Source organism: Micropterus dolomieu, linkage group LG07 (genome assembly GCF_021292245.1).
Source record: "Micropterus dolomieu isolate WLL.071019.BEF.003 ecotype Adirondacks linkage group LG07, ASM2129224v1, whole genome shotgun sequence".
Taxonomy (NCBI): domain Eukaryota; kingdom Metazoa; phylum Chordata; class Actinopteri; order Centrarchiformes; family Centrarchidae; genus Micropterus; species Micropterus dolomieu.
In genome coordinates, this window is record NC_060156.1 from 16,114,638 (window position 1) to 16,136,128 (window position 21,491).

Here is a 21,491-nt window from a genome sequence, read left to right on the forward strand (position 1 = left end):
TTCTTGTTTTGTGTTAGGGGTGGTGATGGTGCAGTGGATAAGACACATGCCCTTAGTGTGGTAGACCCTGGTTCGAATTTCCATGTGACATCCACCAATGTGTCCTTGAGCAAGACACATTATCCCTAGTTGCTCCAGAGGCATGCGACCTTTGACATACATAGCAACTGTAAGTCGCTTTGGATAAAAGCATCAGATAAATGACTACTCTGTTGTGTTATTTCTTAATTCAAGTGGTGGAAAGTAACTAAGTACATTTACTCAAGTACCGTACTACAGTAAAATTTTGTGGTACTTGTCACTTGAGTATTTCTATTTGCTATTTTATGCTTCTACTCCACTACAATTCATAGGGAAATACTTAACTTTTTCTCCACAATATTTATTTGATAACAGGTTAGCAGTTACTTTGCAGATTCAGATTAATAATACAAATTACAATCAACAAATAAATGATGACATTTTTACAGGTTAAGATAAGGTGAGGCTTTATTGACGTGTGTGGGAAATTCACAAGCAACCCAGCTGTATATAAAGTAATTAATAATTAGCCCCACCTTTAGCTTGCCTTGTCTTGCAAAATGCAACATTAAAGTGATGTCCATACAGCAAATGAAATTTAATATACATTATTCTGAAATGTGCCATTCTTCATGCTTTTACTTTGTGTGCGTCAGGACTTACTTGTAACAGAGCATTTGTACACTGTGGTATTGCTATGTTTGCTTTAGTAAAAATCGGAGTACTTCCACCACTGTTTAATTCTCTTTTGTTGTGTGCATTATTAGGCTTCCTGTTTGATATTGTGCTAAATTCGCTTTACTTGTAAAGCACTTTGAAATGTTGCTTGGAAAAGTAAATACATATACCTTTACATACATACTCTATTAAAATACGTAGTGTAGTAATGTTTGGGCAAGTGGCATACTGCATTTTCAGGCTTCCAGTTGTAAGCAATATTGTTGTGTTTTAGCTGATCCAAAGGTGGCACAAAGTCTACTTTCAAATACTTTTTGGTTGTTTCAACAGTCATGATGCATCTTATGATATGAGTATATGTCATTTTTATTTTATTTTATTGTAAAAAAATAAAAAATAAAATAGCCTACATATTAACTAGTAACTAAAGCAGTCAGAACATGTTCCTCAAAACTACTAAATCTCCCATTCCGCCTCTAGAATTTACGCCAATTCTCCTCATAAAGAAATGTGAACAGAAAAGAGCTGTGACAGCCACATGGATAGATCTGAATGCAGTGGGAGGAACCCAATTATCCTGTACCTAGTTCTCATTCTATGCACATCTAGGTCCTCAGAGTATTGCACAATGTAACAGAAGAGGGGTATTGCATAATGGCAGACCCAGCAGGGCATTGGGCATGATGGATAATAGGCCACTATTCTCCCGTTGTTGCAAGACTTAAATACTTAATCAGTGCAATTACACACAACAACATGGAAGTATACAACTATGAAAATGTAAATAAGTTGCAATAAACCTGTTATAAATCCCCAATTAATAGTTATACCGTAATATGACAGACTGGGAGACTAACCAATCCAGCGGTTGAGTGGGCGGGGTTTGTCTTAAGAATTAGCCAATCTCTAAACATGGAAGCAAATATTTCACTCAAAGAACGGCTGAATTGTAGGTCACTTCGACCTGTGTAGTTACATGTAGCCATAGTAGCTTGTCCTCAATACTAAATTAGTGACCAGGATTTTCACTAGAGATGTGGTTGAATGTTGCGGGCAGGTGCATAGAAATATCCCACTTCTCCTTGTCAAAAAAAGGCGTAAAATCTCGGAGCTAACTCGCTGTACACGGGGGCGTTCAGCCTAGAGCAAAAACTTCCGCAAGGACTTTTTTCAGGGTTTAAATTCACGCAAAAATTCCCAAAATGGAGATCCACGAAGGGGCAGCGGCAGCAGGCGACAGCGTGCTTGACTTTTCCCACTTGAGTCTGAACACTTTTAGCGTTGACACTATCAGCGAGGAAAGGAAAAGGGACACCAAACAGCTCTACCTGAACTACAACCGGCTACCGTCGCTCCCCTCGTCAATCAGCCTATTCTGCAACCTCGAGTTTTTGGACATCAGCAACAACGGACTGTCGGCCATCTGTGAGGGCATTACGCGACTGAGCAGGCTGAAAACACTGATAGCGAAGAACAACCGCCTGGACGAGTTTTCGCTGCCCAAAGAGTTCGGCTCTCTGCAGCTGGAGGTGTTGAACTTCAGTGGGAACCGATTTGAGGAGATCCCGCTTCAGTGTATGAAGCTGCTGCGTCTGCAGTCGCTTTCACTCGGCGGAAACAGACTGAAAAGTATACCTGCAGAGATAGAAAATCTAACCAGGTAGGTCGTGGAGGGTAACAAATACCACAAACAGTAACGTTAATGGTTAGCTAACGTTAACTTAACACAGTTGTTAAAAGTCCAAATCAGTATCTAGAAAGGCAAGGTATCCAGCAAGCGACCACTGTCAAAATAACGTGAACTTAACGTTACACTCACATTTACTCTGTTGCTAACTAACTGCTAGCTGGGTTCTAGTTAGCGGTTACGTGGTGTAATCGAAGATAAGTAGGTTATAGATAACGTACTGCTAAGTCGTAATAATGGACTGAGTGGAGACGAAGAGGCCAATAAAATGACCTCAGATTCTATTATTTTATGTATTAGAACACCTCAGATTATATTATTATAGAGTTTATTAGTTGTTATTGAGTTTTGTTGTAGTCGGTTTTGCCTGTTTGTTTCAGTAACAGTTCAGGTACATAGCAATGGAACACACGTTCTGTTGCTGTGGTTACCTGCTGTGATGCAATGTATAATCAATATATTGAATACACTATGATGGTAAAACTGTTGATTCGAACTTTAACAGGCAGCTAGGCCGGCCAATCATAAATTAATATCAAATTAGAGCTGAGACGATCAATGAGAGCATCTCATCCGGGTACTTTGCCCCTGTGTCATGTCCCGCCCCTTTTTGGTTGAAAGCGGACCCTCTAATTTGACTAGCGGTAAATGCAAATTCCGAGACAGACTGTTGAATCAAACTCCATTAAGTAGCTGTGTTATAATGTAAACTGTTTTTTATTGTGTGACATGCGAAATGCGAGGCAGCAGGCTCTAGTCGTGGTGCCACTAGTCTTTTTCAGTTTGCCACTCACACTGAAGTTGTTTTCACCCAAAAGGGGGCGTGGTCATTCTGACCACAGGAACGTGAAAGTATGCCTACCCTCACTTATTGGTCGATTAGTCAGTTGACAGAACATGGATGCGCCGTATTAATTAATATGTTGGAGTTATTTTGCTTTCAAAAGAAGCCCAGCTTTTCTTTGCATTATATGACAAAAATTGTATGACTGAAATTATTAGTCAACTAACTAATGTTTAGTTGATGACCAAAGTCATCAACTAAACATTTTGACTAACCATTTACATTATTTCAGGCAGAAATGATGACCTATCATTACCAAACAAAATAGGAAATGCAAAGATGTCCCCTTGGACTTAAGGAAATTGTGATTGGCATCTTTCACATGTATATGGCAGACAATAGACCAAATGATTTATCAAATAGTTGAGTAAGTAATCAAGAGTATCAACTGACAGTGAGTAAGTAGCCAAACATTAGTCACTTTATTCTCTATATTGCAAAAGATGATCCTGATGAATGAAGTCTTCTCTGCTTACTTTCAGCTTTTATCTGTTGCAGTTGTTATATATGTTGCATAAGCTCCATATGAAAAGTTTTGACTCCCCTTTTATCAGTTGTGTCATAGAAAGTGGAAAAGTGTGATCTATACTTCTGTGTTGAATCAACGGCGTAGCCTACGCGTAGCCCTGTATCCTAAGAGGTAGCCTACGCTATAGCCTGACGTGCACCTCCTTAAAAATGTAACTACACATCGGGGTGGCGTATAAGAACTATGATTGGTCGGTAGCCCCACAATGCCTCTGAGCCGACAGGAAGTGCCCCGTGCTTTGAAGTAACTTTTACTAGTGGTCAAACCCGCAGCTGTAATACGGTGGATCAATGTATTTGAACGTCACAACCCAAGCGAAATGAGTCGTTTCACTATCAGACTGTGATCCATTCAGTCAATAACATTTGAAAAGTCGAACGTATATAATTTTACCCACGTTCAAGTTAGCAGAGGGCTAAACTGGAAGTTAGCCTGCTTCGCTGGCAACAGTCAACACAGTGGACACTGTAGCTTTACCGCCAATTAGTGTTAATTGCAGAAAAACACAGACACCGATGCACAAGTATAAATGCATGGCTACGTGCGTAGCTGACGCCATAGGCTACGGCGTAGACACAGAAGTATAAATCATAAATCACACTTTAGTCACACTGCTGTTTCACATGAGGCAGCTGACCCACCTATTTAATCAAGCAACAAAATGTAAAACCATTTACAGTATCCATTACACAGTGACACCCAGGCGACCTGTAGCTTTTTTATGGGGTTAATAGTATTTACCACTTTCACTTTTACATCTATTTATATGTGTCATGTTAATTTCCTGAGAGTTTATCCTGTAAACACCATGATTCATAGTGTGTGCACTGTGCAGGATAACTGTCGGTACTGTTCCACTAAGTATTCCTGGACTGGTTTTGGAGATATTCAAACTAACAGTACTTACTAATGCAGGAAAGTGGTAGTGTCATGGAAAATATTTGAGATACAGTCATTATTATAGTAAAATGTATTCAAAGAAATTTACACATAAAATTACTGCAAATAAAGGCGGAGACACGTGGCCATGCAGGAGAGAAAAATAGTCTTCTAGTATATCTAACAATTCTGTAAAGACAAAAAAGTATGGGGAAAGAACATGACTGATTACAAAACAGACAAGAGAATTGAGACAAATGGAACTCATTTTAAAACGGCAGCAAACAGTTATCGTGTGCATTTTGCTGCAGCAGTCTTTTTAAGGCTTTTTTCCTGTTGATAGAAAAGGAGGCACGAAAGTGGAGGCGCTATGGGATTATTTCTGTTTTACTCAGTTTAACAGTAGAAAGTGATGTGACCCACTGTCGGAGATCAAACACTCAAGCCTCTTCACTTCATCACACACACATACAAACACACTAGTATCGCCCAATCACTAATGAAGTGAGTAAGAGGATGAAAAAAAGTTTGGTAGGATATCAGGCTTCTCTACATAAGTAAAAATAACACAGAATAATCGATTGCATAAGTGTTCACCCCCTGGCCACTGTTTATCAAGACAACTAAGAAAGTGTCCTCATTGGGTAAGTATTGTATTTTATAATAAGATAGTTTTTCTCAAAATTTAAATTCCCTATTATTTTGATGCCAACAACTAATGGAAATACTTAAATAGTCTTTATATTGGCTATCTGGCTTGAATTTCCTATTAAAGGATTTTTATTATTAATTAATAATCAAGCACCAATGTATAATTTCCAGCCTATAGTTTTATTTGCATTACATTTAATGTGGCACCAAATGTTATAGATGTTTCTTTCACAATGAAGTTAGTGTTGTTGATAATCCTGAAATGTTCCCTCTGGAGGGGAAATTTACTTCAGTTAGAGCAGCACAGACAGATAGTACAATGTACAGATAGCTACATAGTTAAACCTAAGATAAAATAGATACATTATAAGTCAAAACTCAATCTTCCAGGCTATAGCAGTACACATATGGTCCCCACAACTGGTGTTGTATATGAACTGTGCAATATCATCCCAAGCAAAGTGACATAGTGGAGTGATTAAATTATTTATTTGCTTTATTAAACTTAGAGTAAATCCGGTGTATTTGGAAGCATACATATTGACTGATGCACATAATCATGTGTTATGATTAGTGCTGGGCAACAATTAAATCTCGTGATTTTCTTTTTCTTAGTTATGCACAAAATTGAATAATGAATTCTAAAGTAGTGTATTGCCCACTTTTAAATTAAATGTTCTGCTGTATGATCAAAATGGCGGCTGCCTGCTGAGACTCGGCGCAACACTCTCCCAAAACGCTCAAATAAACCTTGGTACGTGTGACAAGATTGTTATGTAAAGAAGAACATTTTCAGCTTAAACCTGCAGCCAAACAACATATTATGACTGAAGTAAACAAGCAGCTGGGTGAAAACAATGCGACCCTGACTCAGGCCATTGATGATTTAATGGCCAAATACTTCAAAGAGACCGACGAGAAAGCCGAATCACGCATCAACAGGCTTGAGAAGCGCATTGACAGTATGCATTCAACTTTATCCAAGCACACGGAGGAAATACGGATAATAAGCTCAGATACAACCCAGTTAAAAGAGCGCGTGAGTGAGGCTGAACAAACTGTCTGACAGTGTGTGGAAACAATGCACAAATATCAAGCAAAACTCACAGAAATGGAGGATCGCGCACGGAGGGACAATCTGCTTATATTCAATCTAAAAGAAGGAGTTGAAGGTGCAAATGCTCTGGATTATCTGCAAGAACACCTTCCCAAGTGGTACCCTGCTCTCGCTGACACCAGCTCTGGAGCTGATGTGATGTCACCGGCTTGGACGTCTGCCCAAGCCAGGCACCGGGAGTAAGCCATGGAGACCACGGCCGCTGATTATCAGATGTTTCCGGTACACTGACAGGGATCGTATCCTCAAAGAATCCAGGAAAAATCCCCCAGAAGTGGCTAATATCCAACTTCAGTTTGCCGCGGACTACAGCGAGGCCACTTCAAAGCATCGTAAATCATGCTACAAGGTGATGCATTAAGCCCATACAAAGGGGTTTCAGGCTTTCCATCTGTACCCCGCGACAATAAAGTTCACCAAAGGGAATGACAATCATCTATTTCAAAACGCAAGTAAGGCTGAGCTTTTCATTTCAACTATAGAGGACTAAAGTAACTCCAGCGCAGTGACTTGGTAAGGCTGCTATGAGGCAATTTTATTTAGACTTTTTTTCTTGCACTTATGAACATTTGATTATTTTTTCTTAGTTTGTCACAATGACTGTCACTTTGCTAAAATTCCTGGGAGAGTGGAACTATTATGAGCACTGACTTATTTTATGAATGGGAGGGCAGGGGGAGGGATGAGTGGGGGAAGAGTGGGAAGGAAATGTTCAATCACCAATATTTTGTTTTGGTGAATTTAATACATTTTTTATTAATATTGGGGAAAATATTGCCAAATCAATTGATACATCTAACCAAAGTCAAAATGCTACCTGTAGAATGGAAAGTAGAATAATGCAGTTCATGTTCCTGGGTGAGGTTCAGGAAAATGATATTTTGTCTATTGTTAACAAATGTGAAAATAAAACATCTACTGATAGTGATGGACTTGACATGACCATTGTGAAAAGGACCATTGTCTGTATGATTAAACCACTGACTTTTATTTGTAATTTGTCTATACATTAGGGTGTCTTTCCTGAGAAGATGAAGGTCGCTAAAGTTGTTCCACTTTTTAAAAATGGAGATGTACATCACTTCAACAAATACAGACCAGTGTCATTGCTCTCTGTTTTCTAAAATCCTTGAAAAGTGGTTTGCTCAAAAACTAAATACTTTTTTAGAAAAACATAAATTAATTACTGAAAAACAATATGGCTTTAGAGTAAAAAGATCAACAGCTTTAGCATGAATTAAAAATCACATCTGCAACTGAGAATAAGCAATACACAGTTGGGGTCTTCATCGACTTAAGCAAAGCATTCGACACCATAAATCACAGTCTGCTATTGTCAAAATCATACAACTATGGCATCAGGGGTCCAGCTCATCAATGGCTTAAAAGTTAACTCAAAAATCGACAGCAGTTTGTTCAAATTAATGATCAAAGTTAAAAGATATAATATGTGGAGTTCCACAAGGGTCTGTTTCAGGCCCGTTACTTTTTATTTTGTTCATTAATGACCTCTGTGAAGTGTCTAAAATATTACAGTTTTTGTTGTTTGCTGATGATACTAATATTTTTTTACTCTGGAAATACAGAAAAAGTTCAGAAATGGTAAAGAATTAGGAAATGGTTTGACAAAAACAAATTATGTTTAAATTGGGAGAAAACAAAATACATGATTTTTGGTAATCGAAAAAAGAATGAAAATGTAAGAATAGCAATTGAAAGCACTGATATTTAAACAGTTAATGAGATAAAATTTTTAGGTGTTACTTTGGATGATAAATTGAATTGGAAAGCTCACATAGATTATAATAAGAGTAAAGTTTGTAAAAGTATTGGGGTCTTGTATAAAGTTAAAGATGTTTTAGACTATTGTATTGTACAATTCCCTGATACTCCCATATTTTACATACTGCACTGAAGTCTGGGGTAATACATACCCTAGTAACACAAAACCTCTGTTTTTGTTACAGAAAAAAGCATTAAGGATCATCAACAAGACAGGCTACAGAGAACACACCAATAGTTTATTTGTAAATTTTGGACTTCTAAAATTCAAAGATTTGGTTCTGCCTATGGTTTTACAAAATTTATTCACTCTCGTATCAGAGGAAGATGGCCATAGAAGGCAATATTATTTTACTCTTTTTGCACGTACTACACAAAAACAGATGTGTTTGTCTATTTACGGAGTTAAACTGTGGAACACCTTGGACTATGAACTGAAGTGCTGCAAAAGTGTTTGTAAATTTAAGAATTTGTATAAGAAAAAAATACAGGAATGTTACAGGAAAAATGATGCTAAACACATTTAAAAAGGCAGAAAAAAAGATGATAATTAAGTGTAAAGATAGATATTACTGAAAATGTTGATTGGGGAGAGGATTGGGGTTGATCCATTCATAAAGCGGCTGTTTTTCTGTTTCTTTTGATGTGCACAAAAAGCAACAGGCTACTACAAGATTTTTCTTATTCCTGTTCCTTATTTTTTCGTTCATGTGTGTGTGTGTGTGTTTATTGTTGGTCTGAAAGAAAGCCGAACAAAATGTTGTAAAACGGCATGAATGAAATAAATAAATGAAAGTGCAAAAACACGTGGTTTTCCAAACACTTTAAACAAATAAGGTGCTTTTTTTTTACCAGCAGTATTCCCTTTACACAGTAGCAATAAAATATTTCTTTTAAATCTCAACTTAAACATTAATGTAATGAAATCAAATATAAAACCAAAGCTATCTAACACAGGGCATTACCTTTTATAGCTTGTTAAAACAAGTTAGAGTCCAGAGCCATGATCATAACACAGTTTACATTACAGTTTACACATGTTTAATGTTACTTTACAGACAGGTGTATTGATAAAGTATTGTCTTTTTACTTGCGAAGGTTTTATCGCACGTACTTACAGTAACGAGCGTAGCTGTCATCAACTAACGTTACAGTAGTTTGGAGCTAACTTAACCCTCACCGTATTCCATGGCGACGGCACAGCCTCTCGCTCTGCTGCAGCTGTGTGTGTGTGTGTGTGTGTGTGTGTGTGTGTGTGTGTGTGTGTGTGTGTGTGTGGGAGCCGACATCTAAATTAGATTTGACGCTCGAGACTTAACGTTACATCATAGGACCCGCAAGTCTGGATAGCAGTATCGATAAGCTCGAACCTTATTGATTTTCGGGTTTAGAGAAATTTTGGAACTGGTTCCTTTTGAAACCGGGGTCTCGATCCCCTTCACTAGTGCAGGTGCCAAGTCCTGTTGGAAAATGAAATCTGCATCTCCATAAAGTTGGTCAGCAGCAGGAAGCATGAAGTGCTCTAAAACTTCCTGGTAGACGGCTGCGTTGACCTTGGACCTCAGAAAACACAGTGGACCAACACCAGCTGACATGGCACCCCAAACCATCACTGACTGTGGAATCTTTACACTGGACTTGGATTCTGGATTCTGTGCCTCTCCTCTCTTCCTCCAGACTCTGCAAAATTCACTTTCATCAGAGAACATAACTTTGGACCACTCAGCAGCAGTCCAGTCCTTTTTGTCCTTAGCCCAGACGAGACTTCTGACGCTGTGTCATGTTCAAGAGTGGCTTGACACAAGGAACAGCGACAGCTGAAACCCATGTTTTGCATACGTCTGTGCGTGGTGGTTCTTGAAGCACTGACTCCAGCTGCAGTCCACTCTTTGTGAATCTCCCCCACATTTTTGAATGGGTTTTGTTTCACAATCCTCTCCAGGGTGCGGTTATCCCTATTGCTTGTACACTTTTTTCTACCACATCTTTTCCTTCCCTTCGCCTCTCTATTAATGTGCTTGGACACAGAGCTCTGTGAACAGCCAGCCTCTTTAGCAATGACCTTTTGTGTCTTGCCCTCCTTGTGCAAGGTGTCAGTGGTCGTCTTTTGGACAGCTGTCAAGTCAGCAGTCTTCCCCATGATTGTGTAGCCTACAGAACTAGAGAGAGACCATTTAAAGGCCCTTGCAGGTGTTTTGAGTTAATTAGCTGATTAGAGTGTGGCACCAGGTGTCTTCAATATTGAACCTTTTCACAATATTCTAATTTTCTGAGACACGTTTTCATTAGTTGTCAGTTATAATCATCAAAATTAAAAGGAATGAACACTTGAAATATATCAGTCTGTGTGGAATGAATGTATACATTATACAAGTTTCACTTTCTGAATGGAATTACTGAAATTAATAAACTTTTTGATGATATTCTAATTATATGACCAGCACCTGTAGATGCTAATGCACCACCTCAATCCAATATTAACACTTTCGATTTGATTCAGCTAATTTAAGAAGAACTAAACACAGCTTCACTGAAACGATTCTGGATATCTGAGCTCCTCTGTTTGTCTCTAAGGGTGAGATCTGTCTCCCTTCAGTGTGTCACCATGATCACTAAGCAACACCAAGGACATCACTTTGTGTAGCACCATGTGTCTTCAATATTGAACCTTTTCACAATATTCTAATTTTCTGAGATACTGATTTTGGGGTTTAAATTAGTTGTCAGTTAAAAGGAATGAACACTTGAAATATATCAGTCTGTGTGGAATGAATGTATACATTATACAAGTTTCACTTTTTGAATGGAATTACTGAAATAAATCAAAGCTAACCAGCTAGGATCATCACAAACAGACAGATAAGACAGTAATACTGAACCTGTCGTTTATGTGGAACAGCAAAGCTAATGTTACTCTCCTGTCTAGCAGAAACAGAGCAACCTCAGCATCGGTTTCCATTCCTTTCAAATCTCGTAGATTTATCCGGCATTGAAACCCCTCACAGATGTTAACACAGGTCTTCCCCACACCTGGTCATATAACTTGTTTCACAGTTCCTCAGACCTTTCCCTCTGTGACTGTTTCTCAGTCCTCTTCACAGCTAAAGTCCCGTAACGAGTCCAGAGGGCTGTTTCACAAAACCAAGATAGCAGATTAAGCCGGGATTTTCCAGATATCCTGGCTGAATTAAGCCGTGACTCCGTTTCACGAAAGCAGTAGCATTTAAGTTACCATGGCGATTTATTCTGTGCAGCTAGCCTGCTCCAGACCAGGCTAACAGCCAGGCTTAGTTAATCCTAGTCCCTTATCTGTTCAGTCAGCGGTCACGCTGATCAGAGTGTTTTTTTCCCCCAGTTATTCCATGTTCTTTTGTATTTGTTTTGCATATTTTTAATTAGCCTGTATTAAAATAGCAGTTTGTTGTTATAAGGTTTCATAATTGGAGAAGACGCGTGCACCATACTTTTCACACAAGGAGCATCAGCGAGTAGGTTTACGTGGAATGAAAGCACATGTAAAGAAAAATGATAAATAAAATAAAAGGTAACTCAGGCACAGTAATAAGAAAGTGTGGCAGCCAATAGTGGACCGACTGAATGTGTGAGAACCTAAAAATATCACTGCTCTTAACTGAAACTCAGTCATAATTGTGCCTTAAAAATGAGCACCGGATGTTATATGTCACTCAAGAAATTTATGGCACACACACTATATAGGAGATATATATAGGCCTAAATAATTTTCATTAGGTTTCATAATTGAATAAAACTCCCAAATTACAGTCCCACTTCAGTAAGGAGACTATATTGTGCACTGTTTATTCATGAAATAACAGGGAGGGGACACCACAATGTTATTTGACCTTTTTTTTCTCCCTGGGATCACTCGTCTGCTGGGAGCTTGGGAGAGAAAACAATGATTAATACATCATGCTACAGTTATGCTACAATGTGCTTTGCAATGATCACCTCTCCTTGTAGTTGCTGGATTTCCAATTTCCTCAGTGCTTCTTTTTATCTCCATATCTAGGTCCAAGTCCTGTTTTTAATTTTGTTAATTTTTTCAAGTGTGTGTAGTTCAGACATCAGACAGTTTGTAAAACACATTAATTAGCACAGCAGGAATTGTTCACCTGTGGGTGTCCTTATACTTAAACTAAATTGCCAGACTGGCTGCCAGACTGTATGACTACAGCCTCAGGGTCAAATATCATACAGTATTTTCTATGAGCAACACATCACTGACTTATTATCTATTATCCATACTGACTTAACAAGTACACCATTTTCACACACAATTGACATACCTCCAGCCTCTCTAACAAAGAATACTATACACATTTATTTATTTATATACATATATATACACACACACACACACACACACACACACACACACACACACTATTTTTACACTATTTATTACTCTATATTTGTAAAAAATGTTGCTTGCAATAAAAAAAAATGGTAAATAACCGAAAAGGCTTTAAGAAAGGTTTATTTGCACAAAAAGAAAACATGCAATGCAATGTAAACATAGAAGAAACATATGTGCATTGTCCAAAAAAAGTAACTTAAGCTAAAAGAACAAGCTTCTGATTACTGCATTATATTGTTATATTTTGAATTGTAACCTGCCAGCTGAATTTTGTGTTTCCTTTTTATAAAAATAAAGACATTTCCAGAATTCTCCAGAAGTCAGAAAATTAAGTGTTTAATGTTCAAAAACATCTGGGGGAGGACCCTCAGACTCCCCACTCATATATCTCAGCATTGAATACTTCAAAATAGGGTTAAATGGTCACATGGTCACACCCCTAATCTGAGCTCTTCCCCACCACTTTTCAACACAAAGTTACTTTTTCTATCTGTCTATCTGTATATATACACAATACTATGAGGAAAAGAAATGATTGTTTTGAATTGCCGCTATAAATACAATTTAATTGAATAGATAGTATGTTGATTAGTGGTTGTAATTAATACATTTGCTGAGTGACATATTAATGTCCACTGCTCAATTTTAAGGTCTGACATAACGTTACCATTCATGGTAACATTTTAATTATGACAGCTTCAGTTAGGAGCAGTGATACTTTTAGCTACTTACTTATTAAGTCGGTCTGCTATTCTCTGCCACACTTTTAATAAAGTACGCTGCACACGTCTTTAATGCGTTTCAATATCAATGAATCTGATCGACCGTGTGGTCTCTTGAAGAAAGCTGTTAACGCCCATTTATCTGAATTACTTACACCTGGCTTGACATAGTCGCACCTTCTGAGCCTGGTTTGGCCTTTGTGAAACTGATAAAGCCAGGTGCACTGATCACACTAGATCAAGTCTAGCTTTATCTCTTATCCTGGATTTCTAAATTCTGCTTTTGTGAAACAGCCCTCAGCATGTTCGAATGTTCCGCTCTTTGTTTACATTCTCTCTCCCACTGCTTTGAGCACGCCACCGCCACCTGCTGCTCGCTCTGAGCAGCTTTGTTTGTGCTCAATTTACCGGAAAACCGGACACATACAGTCTAAACATGAGCGAATACTGTGGAACAGTTCTATGAAATAATATGTCTTGATGTGTGTAGAGAAGAGACCATGACCCTGTGTTTCTTAGGTAGAATGGCCCCCAAAAAAGGCTTCGGTGTAGTATACTTGTGAAAATTGACGGTTTTGTATATTGTCCTTAATACACACTATAAGTTACCACTCTCAATATCTGGCAGCTGATTTCTGTCACTGTGTCGGGGAGGGCATGGACTAGACCCTGGATGTCTCAGTTCCCGTCACAGAGGGGGCTAGTCGGTGCTCAGCCACCAAGGACAGTATAATGGCTTCCTGTCTCGTAGTCGCTGTGTCATCAGTTCCTGCAGGCAGATGGCCTGACAGCTTACTTTCGCTGACCAGCCATCCATTGCACACTCCCTGTCTCTCTGTTCCACTCCCAATTACTCCCCTGTGTACTCCATAGTTCCATTAACCTACTAGGGTGCTTTTGTTTTGTTAAGACCAAAAACATGTACATATCAATTTAGTTTAGTTAGTTTAGGAAGCAGATGTTCCCTGGTCATCACATATGTAATCAAGTTTATCTTTTGTAAAGAAAATTATTATGTAAATTTATTCCATGTATTCACTTTTTTATAGTGCCACTCTTCCAGTGAGTGGGAGATGCATAGATGTGTGTGCTGTACAGAACATGTCCTGATGATCAGAGCTAATTTTGGACCTGTATTTGTTGCTGTACCCGTTAACCTCAGTCTTTGTTTTTTTTTTGATGATTTCTAAGCATGACCCCCACAAACAAATTTCAACACACAGAAACACAAGCGCACTGACACATTGAAACCGTGCACCTTTAGCTCCCCCTTGTGGTATGAATTAGTTTTAATCACTCTGTTTTGTTGACCAGAGCAATGTTCTCTTTAAGCATTATTAAACATGGCTATAGCATGACTTTGGTGGCGACAACAGTTTGTTTGAATAATATAAGATTTTATACTTTAAAGTACTGTTTTCTAAGTCTGGCTCCTGACCCCCCCTTAATCACAGGACCAAATGATGTTGTACAAAATGATCAGCTAAATGATGTCAAGTGATCTCTCCCATTAAAATATCTTCATTGCAAAATATCTTCATCCCCTTTGGCCTGTAAAATTCTGTGTTTTTCTTTTTTCAAACTCTAGCTTACGTTAAAACAAACTCGACCTCAGCCAAACCACAGCAGTAGTCAATAAAATGCAGTTTGAGAAAAATAATTGGGATTAATTTAATTTGGGATGCCATAAAATAAAGCATCTAAAACAAAATTAAATCACTGTTATACTGTGAGATATTATTCAGAGGTAAAGGATATTCAAAATAGACTGCCTTCCTCTTTCTGATTTTTTTTTCTGTTAGTCTGGAGCTGTTGTATCTGGGTGGAAACCTCATCTCAGCTATTCCTCCAGAAGTGGCCAACCTGCCCTACCTGAGCTACCTGGTCCTATGTGACAACCGCATCCAAAGTGTCCCCCCGCAGCTCACCAGGTAACTGCACATACACCACCAATATCTTACCAGTGTAACCGGCAGTAAACCTTAGAGATTACATAGCTAGATATGTACGAGTGATTGCCCTGCCTGGATCCTGTAGTCATGTTTCATAGGTGACAACGTTTCAAAGTGCCTCTCTGTCTACTTTTAGGCTTCACTCGCTGCGATCTTTAAGTCTCCACAACAACTTGCTCACTTATCTGCCGAGGGAGATCCTCTGCCTGGTGCACCTGCAAGAGCTCAGTCTCCGGGGCAACCCGCTGGTGGTGCGCTTTGTCAAGGAGATGACCTACGACCCCCCGTCATTGCTAGAGTTAGCAGGACGTACTGTTAAGAGCAGAAATATTCCCTATTCCCCCTGCGACCTGCCCTCAAACCTGGTGCGCTACCTTGACTTGGCCAGCAAGTGCCCCAACCCCAAGTGTGCCGGTAAAAACACTATTTTTCACAGTATCTGAATAAAATGCACAGATTGATGTTGTGCTGTTTTTTTCTGTGAGATGTTAGGACTTTTTGCCAATTCTCAAGAGTGATGATGCTCGTGGTGTTTCGGCCGTTTCCGTTTTCATTTTTCCACCGATATGTGATTATGCATGGTTAGGTTCTCAATCAGTCGCAGATGTCTACCAGTTGTGACTTCTTTAAACTAGGGCTGGGCAATAAAACAAAAACAATAATTATTGCGATATAATGTTCAATTAATGTTTGATTTTTTTCTCATTCATATTTGTTGAAAAAATATTTAATTGTTATTGTTTTGAATGTTCTTCAGATTTGTTAAGTGATCCACTTTTTGGCACCAATCATTTGTCATGTTCTGAACATAAAGAAAAGAAAAGTACAATTAACCATCTAGATTCTTCAACTTTCACTCAGGAATCAGCCTTTAAACTTAAAGAAATTATGATTTATCATTTATCATGATTATCAATATTGAATATGTATTTGTTTACCTTACTTTTCAGAGATCTGAAGAAGTAAAAAGTATCCAGTTATTTACCAGAACAAAAGGCAAAGATTAGAAAAACATCTGATATATAAATACTATTTGTGTAACATAATGTTTTGGCGACCCGGCAACCCTGTACACAGGATAAGCAGTTGACTATGAGTGAGTGATGTTTTGGGAACTCCTTAATTTTGTTGTATGGGTGACCCAGTCAGCAGGTTGAGAACCACTGTCATAACATTTCCTGTGTTTGTTTTTGCCTTTACTGTTTGCTGCCTGTTTGGACCGTCTTGCTTACATCTGAGTTTATGACGGTGATTTCATGTATGAATATTGTTTCACAGAACAATACAAGTCGCTGACGTGCCACCTGAACCTAGCTTTCTTTTTCCTGTCACTCTCGACTTTCTCCAGGCGTCTACTTTGATTCATGCGTGCGCCAGATCAAATTTGTGGACTTCTGTGGAAAGTACCGGCTGCCCCTCATGCACTACCTGTGCTCCCCAGAATGCACCTCTCCCTGCAGCTCCAACCCCCCAAGCGATGCGTCGGAATCAGAGGATGAGAGCAGCGTGCCCGCTTACCGCCTGCAGCGGGTGCTTCTGGGATAGTACGACATGGAGGAGCCCCTGACTCTCTCATCTGGCCAAGCCCAGCCCAATCAGTCTTTCACTGTGTTCAGCATTTATACAGAGATGAACTTGGCTGTCAGACTTTACTACACATAAACACACACAAAAACACTAATACCGTTCTACAGGCAGGCTAAGTGGAGGTATCTAACACACAGAATGTGAGCAGCACTTCCCACTGTGGCCCTGAAAACATTGTTTTTTGAATGGAATCCCTCACTCACCACACACCACTCTACATAACATGAGTCAAAGAAACATATCTCCCATGTAGCCTTGCAAATCCTATCTGTCAGTCATGGCTCCATGAGGGTGCTGGTCTCATGGTTGACCATAGGAGGGCAGTAAAACTCAGTGAAGACTGAAGGAGCGTCAGGATTCTTCTTTCTGTTTGTTCAGGGCAGCATACTTTATCCTTCATAGGACATGTGGTGCTTTTAGGTAGCTACAGCACATTATTCTAATATCTGCATTTTCTGAAAGTTTGGATATGAACAATGTGGGTTTTGTCCAACTGCTAGTTACACACAGCCTACTTTCATTGAAATGTCTCTTACCAGGTGAGCATCAAAGCTGCTTTGCCAACTAAGAAAAAAGGTCTGGGTCAGCAGAAACATTACAGTATTCTGAATTGATTGAGTACAATGTGTGAGATGGCCTTATTTACGCTGTGTGTGGTCCTGCTGGGGGAATGTTTCATGCAGTAAAGCTGTACAACGCAATATCAAAAGACCAAGGTTTATCTGTTTTTGCAGCACCGTGGTCATAGCACACCAGCCTTCAAAAATTTGTCGTTTTAAATTAACCCAGAGTATGGGTTATGTGAGGATGTGGAAGAAGGCTTGTCCAGGCTTACTCACAGGAAGTGGATGTGGGGTGGACCAGGGAAAACCGTTCACTATGCTAGCACAGAAACAATAGCTATTCAGCAAAACACAGTGGCAGCCTTCATGTTTATGTTGAGGGCTGTCTGTTTTCTGTCTGCATACGAATATAGATGTGTGTTAACAGAGAGTTTGCGTTTTCTCAATTGACTTTTTTTTTTTTTTTAAACAGAAGGTTGTTCATTTCTAACAGGAAATTACTGTTTCTGTTCCTTGTTACATCTCTGCTTCATCTTCCTGCTTGTTTGGAAAGCTGGGAGATTTTATACCCTCTCAGGCAGTTCATGTCCATAAATGAGAAGGAGGAAAAACTACCCCTGGCTTCACAATAGACTGAAGTGTTTAGAAAACAGAAGACCGCTCCTCTATGTTACAGTCACACCTATGCTAAAGCATTTTATAATGGTGACTTCTAACACAGCGAAACAGAGTTTGAAGAAACATGTATATAGTGATATATGCACCCTTAAATGTGATAAGATTAACATTATGAATTATAAAATCCTTTTTTGAGTGATTTTGTAGTCATCAGCTTAACAAAAGTAACGAGAAAAAGTAACTGCTTTTATAGAAATCCTTTTTCAAATGTTTGAATGCACTACATGTTTAAATGATCTGCAGAATAGACGGCACTTAACATAAGATATATTGAGATATATTAGCTGTATTTACTTGTACTCCATTCAGATAATGTAAGTAGACTGTACAGATTATAATAACAATAAAGACTGATTGCAAAATCTTTCAATTGTGTTTGTAGTGTGACCTTTTATGATTTGATTCATGTGTTGATACCAAGAACATGTTGAAAACATTTCCATTTGACTGTTGTACCTTTTTTAAGTTTACATCGTATAAGCAGTTTTTCTTGCCAACTGCTAAAAGGCAAGATATCTATATATCGAACATGGGTTTTTGTGCATAACAGATACACAGCAACTGTTGAAGAGTTTACAGAACCCAATCCAACCATTTTGTCGTTTTGAATGTGTCCAGGTTTCATTTGCATATGAAGGTGAGTTCATTATCGAGGCTGAATACTGAGAGACCTTTTCTGTAACCCAGAACCAAAAGATGCCAGGGCGAGTGCATTCTGCCTCGCACAATCTGCTAATCCTTTAACATCACCCGCCAATAGCCACTAACTATTTTGTTTCCCCTTCTCTAGTCTCTTTTCACCCTTTCTGTTTCCCTCTCAGCATCTCATTTAATTTCTTTTCACCTCACTGTTTCTTTCAGTCTGGCTGGCAAGAGTGATGTTTTGAGTTTCACATATTTTGTTTGTTTTGAATGGTCTTTGACCAAGTCACAGCTGGGTTCCAGTGTTTTTGCACCGTTTCTTTTCCCTGACCTCCTCCGACTATCTTTCAAAAACATGTGCATATACGACCCGTCTACCAACAGCCGGCACCTAGGAAACTTTCTAGCACATTGTGTGGAGTTAAATTACAGCAAAGGCTCGTGTGCACATGCGCTCACACATGCGCATGTTTTGTGTGTTAGAGAAGAGGATGCTGTCACAAATGCAACTTGAGACAGAACTGTGATGCAACCATGATGAACTGGAAGCAATGAGCTGTGACTGGCAGATGAGGAGAGGAGCTGTCCCCAACTCTCAAGCATCAAACCAGCTTCAGTTGAGGTTACACTCAAACTAAAGTGAGTCTTGAATTTGGGGCGTTGAAAACTAGAATTTGAAGTGGGATTGGTCATTGGTCAAAGAAGGAAGGTGCTGCTTCTGTTTTAGCCGTCTGCAACTCTGCAAGGTAAATGTGTGTCTCTGCGTGGCCACATTTTTCATATATCTTGTTGACATCTCTGTCATATTCGAGGATTAATTCCATCTAAATTATTTTTTTGTTGTTGCTTAATTTCATTGGGACATCAGTCTCTCGACCCTCTCATCGACTAAGAACAAAAGATTCAGTATTGCAGGTGATCAGCAGATCAAAAAGTAAAGTGCTTTGGTATACTTTGCTTTGAAACTCTAATCCTCTTATCGCCCACAGTCAGAGGCATACCAGCTCATATCAGCTCACAGTACAGCCAGTGTGCATGCCAGACCTCACACATGACAAGTCTCAAATATACACTCAGCTGAGCCTTAACACACGACACCCACACACTGCAGACACCCTCACAACAATCAGACGTTGTCCTCACACCGTTAATCTTACAAGTAGAAAGTCTGGTTGGAGCCCAAGAAACGGTTAAAATCTGTGGAAAAAGCTCTGATTTTTTTTACTTTTGTCAATTGATTTTGTTATTTACTGTTTCCAACATGACTGAACTTTCAAGTCATTGCTGAACCTTTGACACACTTAAGAATGCAAAGCCTCGCTGTCACACTATTAGGAGAAATTGTGATTGCAACTTCAATTTAAATACTTCAAGCTGCTAGTTTGCAATATTAATAATACCATTAATAATGCCAATATGTCAATGTTGTATCTACAGCTTGTTGCAGGGCCTCCAAGTGGCCAAACATTCATCTAAGGAAGGTTAAAGTAAATTATTATTAAATGTTCTGACATAATCTGCTATTGAGTTTATTTCTACTTCAACAGCCTTTTCATCTCATTCACAGGTTCAGCTATTATCTGCCAGTTATTACGTCATTACTTGGCATGCTGCTTTTTCACCAAATGAAATGGAAAATCATTTTTGAAAATGGAATGATTGGATTGATGTTTCTCCCCCTATGTTTACCATAATTACCGCCTTCAGTAGAAACACCGTGACTTGAGCCTGCTGTGGGGCTTTGATCCAGCGCTGGTAATCCAGGTCCATAGCAACACTGCAGGAGGAGCTTCAGCGTTCCAGAGACGGATTTCGTTTTGGGTATGTTAGTGGGCAAACCTGGGCATGTCAGGGGGGAGCGTCCAGGCTCTGGCAAGGACAGTGTAGGCCTGGAAGGGGTTGGAGATGCCTCACACAAAGCACAATGCATTTACACCCACACGATCTCAAATACTTCAAAATGGTGGGACTCACTGGCACCGTGTTCAGATGTTGAATCACAGCTGCAGATGCTTCCATGTCAGGAAACGGTGTCGCTGCCTGTCAGGAGTGGTTCAACAGGAAATGGTGTGTCACATGGCTTAAAAAACTTTGCTTGCAATTTATTTAGGTTGGTGGACTTCCAGCTGATACATGTCCACAATATGGTAGTCCAAAAAAAGATGCAGACTGTAAGTCGCACCTGTATTTGGTAATTACAACATGTTAATGTTAGAATCGCTCCCTAGTAACCTCAGTAGAATGACATGTGTCCTGTTTCATCCAGCTCACCATCCCTCCCCTCTTAGACACAGCCTTGTGTCCCCAGATGAAATATTCAAGATCCTAGTAATCTGAGCATCAGTGCAGTCCACCTGCCCCTGGTGGAGTCTGTCTTGAACCTGATCTTGAGGGAAACCTGAGAGTGATTGCCATGCTTTGCGTGTAAAAGAGCTGGCAACAGTGTTGTCCTTCAATGGGGTGCTAACATTGTGTCATTTGATCTGATTCTCTCTTGATCTTGTTTTGCAGCGCTACTATCTGTTTACAGCTATTGCAGTTTGCAGCCAATATGCAAAAGTCTCCATGTATAGCCTACAGTACAGTGTATCTAGAGTAACACTTCACTGACCTGAATATTTGAGTGCATATTTGGCTGATGGTGATGCTGCTTGACCTGTTGGCATGGTCTGCCTATGATGTTTCCAGCACTTTACAGATGTTTAAACCAAAATGTGTTCTAATTTTCATACATTGAAATTCTGCATGAAGCCGCTTTGGTAGCTTCAGTTTTGAAAAACC

The 21,491-nt window shown here is 39.3% G+C and overlaps 1 protein-coding gene across 1 annotated transcript; it reads left to right on the forward strand.

Annotated features, from left to right (window-relative positions):
- Nucleotides 1–1,636: 1,636 nt before the first annotated feature.
- On the forward strand, nt 1,637–18,438 carry LOC123974119 (leucine-rich repeat-containing protein 58-like). The gene is made up of 4 exons (XM_046054555.1): nt 1,637–2,359; nt 15,091–15,219; nt 15,377–15,654; nt 16,589–18,438. Exons 1-4 carry the CDS (start codon nt 1,902–1,904, stop codon nt 16,783–16,785), a joined length of 1,062 nt encoding a protein of 353 aa, XP_045910511.1. The 5' UTR covers nt 1,637–1,901; the 3' UTR covers nt 16,786–18,438.
- Nucleotides 18,439–21,491: the final 3,053 nt, after the last annotated feature.

What these genes read in the sequence shown, in the direction of transcription:
- LOC123974119 (XM_046054555.1), top strand. Translation starts at nt 1,902, where the DNA reads ATGGAGATCCACGAAGGGGCAGCGGCAGCAGGCGACAGCGTGCTTGAC. An exon ending in GTCCCCCCGCAGCTCACCAG is followed by an intron (nt 15,220 to 15,376) that starts GTAACTGCACAT and finishes GTCTACTTTTAG; the next exon opens with GCTTCACTCGCTGCGATCTT. An exon ending in CCCCAACCCCAAGTGTGCCG is followed by an intron (nt 15,655 to 16,588) that starts GTAAAAACACTA and finishes GACTTTCTCCAG; the next exon opens with GCGTCTACTTTGATTCATGC.